The 3,135-nt window shown below is 38.3% G+C and overlaps 1 protein-coding gene across 1 annotated transcript; it reads left to right on the plus strand.

Moving 5' to 3' along the window:
* Window positions 1-628: 628 nt before the first annotated feature.
* Window positions 629-2,750, plus strand: LOC145543303 (UDP-GalNAc:beta-1,3-N-acetylgalactosaminyltransferase 1-like). The gene is given in 1 exon segment (XM_081584436.1): window positions 629-2,750. A coding segment is annotated over 1 exon segment (1,002 nt). The 5' UTR covers window positions 629-658; the 3' UTR covers window positions 1,661-2,750.
* Window positions 2,751-3,135: the final 385 nt, after the last annotated feature.

The raw sequence follows: 3,135 nt of genomic DNA on the forward strand, positions 1-3,135 counted from the left end.
CTCTGGAGCCCAGCTGGGATGGAGCCACGATCAGCCAGGCCCTGGGGCTCTGGCCTTGGCAATGTTCAACTGCCCCACCGGGGCAAATCTTATAATTAGAGCATGGAATGTGGAAAACAGAACACTTCAGATGGTACTTTAGTCTCATCTGAAATTCTGCAGGCATGTGTCTTATAAGCAGTATAAGCAGAATTCTTATAAGCAGAATTTTAAGCCAATCTGAGAGTCTATGTTTTTCAGTAGAAATTGCAAGCATTATTTTGACTGCTACTTGCTATCGAATGCTCAGTTCAGTTCATTTCAATCACTCAGTCGTGGCTGACTCTTTGCAACCCCATGGACTGCAGCATGCCAGGCCTCCATGTCCATCATCAACTCCCAGAGCTTACTCAAATTCATGTCCATTGAGTCGGTGATGCCATTCAACCATCTCATCCTCTGTCATCCCCTTCTCCCGCCTTCAATCTTTCCCAGCATCAGGGTCTTTTCAAATGAGTTCTTCGCATCAGGTGGCCAAAGTATTGGAGTTTCAGCTTCAGCATCAGTCGAAAGCTCAATTGCTCATATCGAATGCTCAGTTGGTGAAATTAAAAGTCTTTCACTCAGAAGAGAAAAATCAAGAAGAACCTGAGGCTTGCGTGCCTCCGAGCTGCTGTGAATGGCTCCGGCACTCCTGACCACACTTCCAGCTAGGATATCACTGAGATCCCTGAAGTGGAGCCTTCTGCTGCTGTCCCTGCTGAGTTTCCTGGTGATGTGGTACCTCAGTCTGCCAGTATCAGTCTACAATGTGATAGAATGTGTGAACTGGATGTACTTCTATGAGTATGAACCCATTTACAGACAAGACTTCCGCTTCACACTTCAAGAGCATTCGAACTGCTCTCATCAAAACCCATTTGTTGTCATCCTGGTGACCTCACACCCCTCAGATGTGAAAGCCAGGCAGGCCATTAGAGTTACTTGGGGTGAAAAGAAGTCTTGGTGGGGATATGAAGTTCTTACGTTTTTCTTATTAAGCCAACAGGCTGAAAAGGAAGACAAAGTGTTAGCATTATCCTTAGAGGATGAACACCTCCTTTATGGGGACATAATATGACAGGATGTTTTAGACACATACAATAATCTGACCTTGAAAATCATTATGGCATTTAGGTGGGTAGCTGAGTTTTGCCCCAATGCCAGGTATATCATGAAGACAGACACTGATGTTTTCGTCAATACTGGCAATTTAGTGAAGTATCTTTTAAATTTAAACCACTCAGAGAAGTTTTTCACAGGTTATCCTCTAACTGGTAATTATTCCCGTAGAGGATTTTACCAAAAAACCCATATTTCCTACCAGGAATATCCCTTCAAGGTATTCCCTCCTTCCTGCAGTGGATTGCGTTATATAACGTCCAGAGATTTGGTGCCAAGAATCTATGAAATGATGAGTCACGTAAAATGCATCAAGTTTGAAGATGTTTATGTTGGGATCTGTTTGAATTTATTAAAAGTGGACATTCATATTCCAGAAGACACCAACCTTTTCTTTTTATATAGGATTCATTTGGATGTCTGTCAGCTCAGACGTGTGATTGCAGCCCATGGCTTTTCTTCCAAGGAAATTATCACATTTTGGCAGGTTATGCTAAGGAACACCACATGTCATTATTAATTTGACATTGTACCCAAAGCCTAGAAAAGGGAGGGATACTTTGTGGAAAGTGTTAATATTAGACTGTGAAATTTCCAATGAAAAACTCATGAGAACGTCACTGTCTGGCTTACACAAAGCTGAAACTCATGTCGAGCCTATAGGCTGGAGACTGGAGGGTTGCACTTGACCTGTGGTTTATTTTGACAACAATCAAGTCAAGCCTTTTAAAGGTGATATTCAGAGGAAATAAACATCTTATAAAGGAAGGGGAGGTTTTCGTTAATAAAACTAACAGGACCAAACAATTTGAACATGTCATTCTATAGACTAGAGCTTCTTAAATGGGTTTCATTGAATTATAAGCTCATTTATCCATAACAGCAAAACAGTGTGGAGTATTATTCATTGAGCAATCTAGTCAGTTCAGGCTTTTGTGTATATCTTACATAGATTACTAGTTTTTTAAAATATACAGTTCTGTTTAAAAGAAACTGAAGTTATTTCTGAACAAAATTTAATCTATTTTTGGTCATTTGGAAGGTATTTCAAGATGTTGCAGTATTAAAGAATTATCAATTATTATTTAATAATACTTAGAGTTTTGCACTTTATGGGTGTGTGAATGTTTTGGTTGTTTCAATACTGTATAAACAGAATAAATTTCTTTTCCAGTTACTTCAGTGATGAGTTTATGATGAATAGCTCCATTAATGTGTAGTCATTACTGCATATCAATAATCTCTTGGACTTTTATAAATATTTCATCAAGTTAATATAGAAAAGAATTAAAGCAAGCAGGTCAAAATTATTGTCTTGTTTTTAAAAACATAATCCCGGGTGTTTTTAGATGTCACTTCATTTGTCTTATTTTCCCTCCTGGAAATTCGGAGAAATATAGAATGCCAGGTAGCATATTTTCTTTAGGAAAGGACTCTGAAGCCAAAAAAGAAAGAACGAACATGATGGCCAGAATATCATAAAAAGGAGTATCCTATTTCAGTGTTTGAGTTGGAAAGAGAAGACTAATATTTGAGTTGCATTGTTAACTGCTCCATGTTTTTTCTCATTAACAATCAGTTTGAGAATAAAAAAGAATAAAGAATAAAAACCACTGTTGCTGTTGTTACTAGTTTCACATCAAGAGGAAAGCCCTAGATGTGGTCTAAAATCAAGTCTGATTTCCATGTTGTAGAGAAATGCATTGTTTCATAGGAGTGGTAACGTAGGTCACCTGTCACCTTTGACCTGCTAGTTGGTCCAAGAAGAGCACTTCTTGCCCCCATATTCCTGGGGCTGTGTAGTTTCCTGTTATGTCTGATATGCAACAAGTGACTCTTTCTCTGGATTACATGATGGCAAAAAATCAAATCTGTTGGGAGAAAATGTGAACTTGAAAGTATATAGTCAGCTCTTAGAACATTCATACATTTGTAATTTTCCTGTAAAAAAGCTTAATTTGAGTTAGAAGTGTTATAATGTATTATTCCTTATAA

The sequence above is a fragment of the Giraffa tippelskirchi genome, chromosome 1, assembly GCF_054371585.1.
Source record: "Giraffa tippelskirchi isolate mGirTip1 chromosome 1, T2T-mGirTip1v1.2.pri, whole genome shotgun sequence".
Classification (NCBI taxonomy): Eukaryota; Metazoa; Chordata; class Mammalia; order Artiodactyla; family Giraffidae; genus Giraffa; species Giraffa tippelskirchi.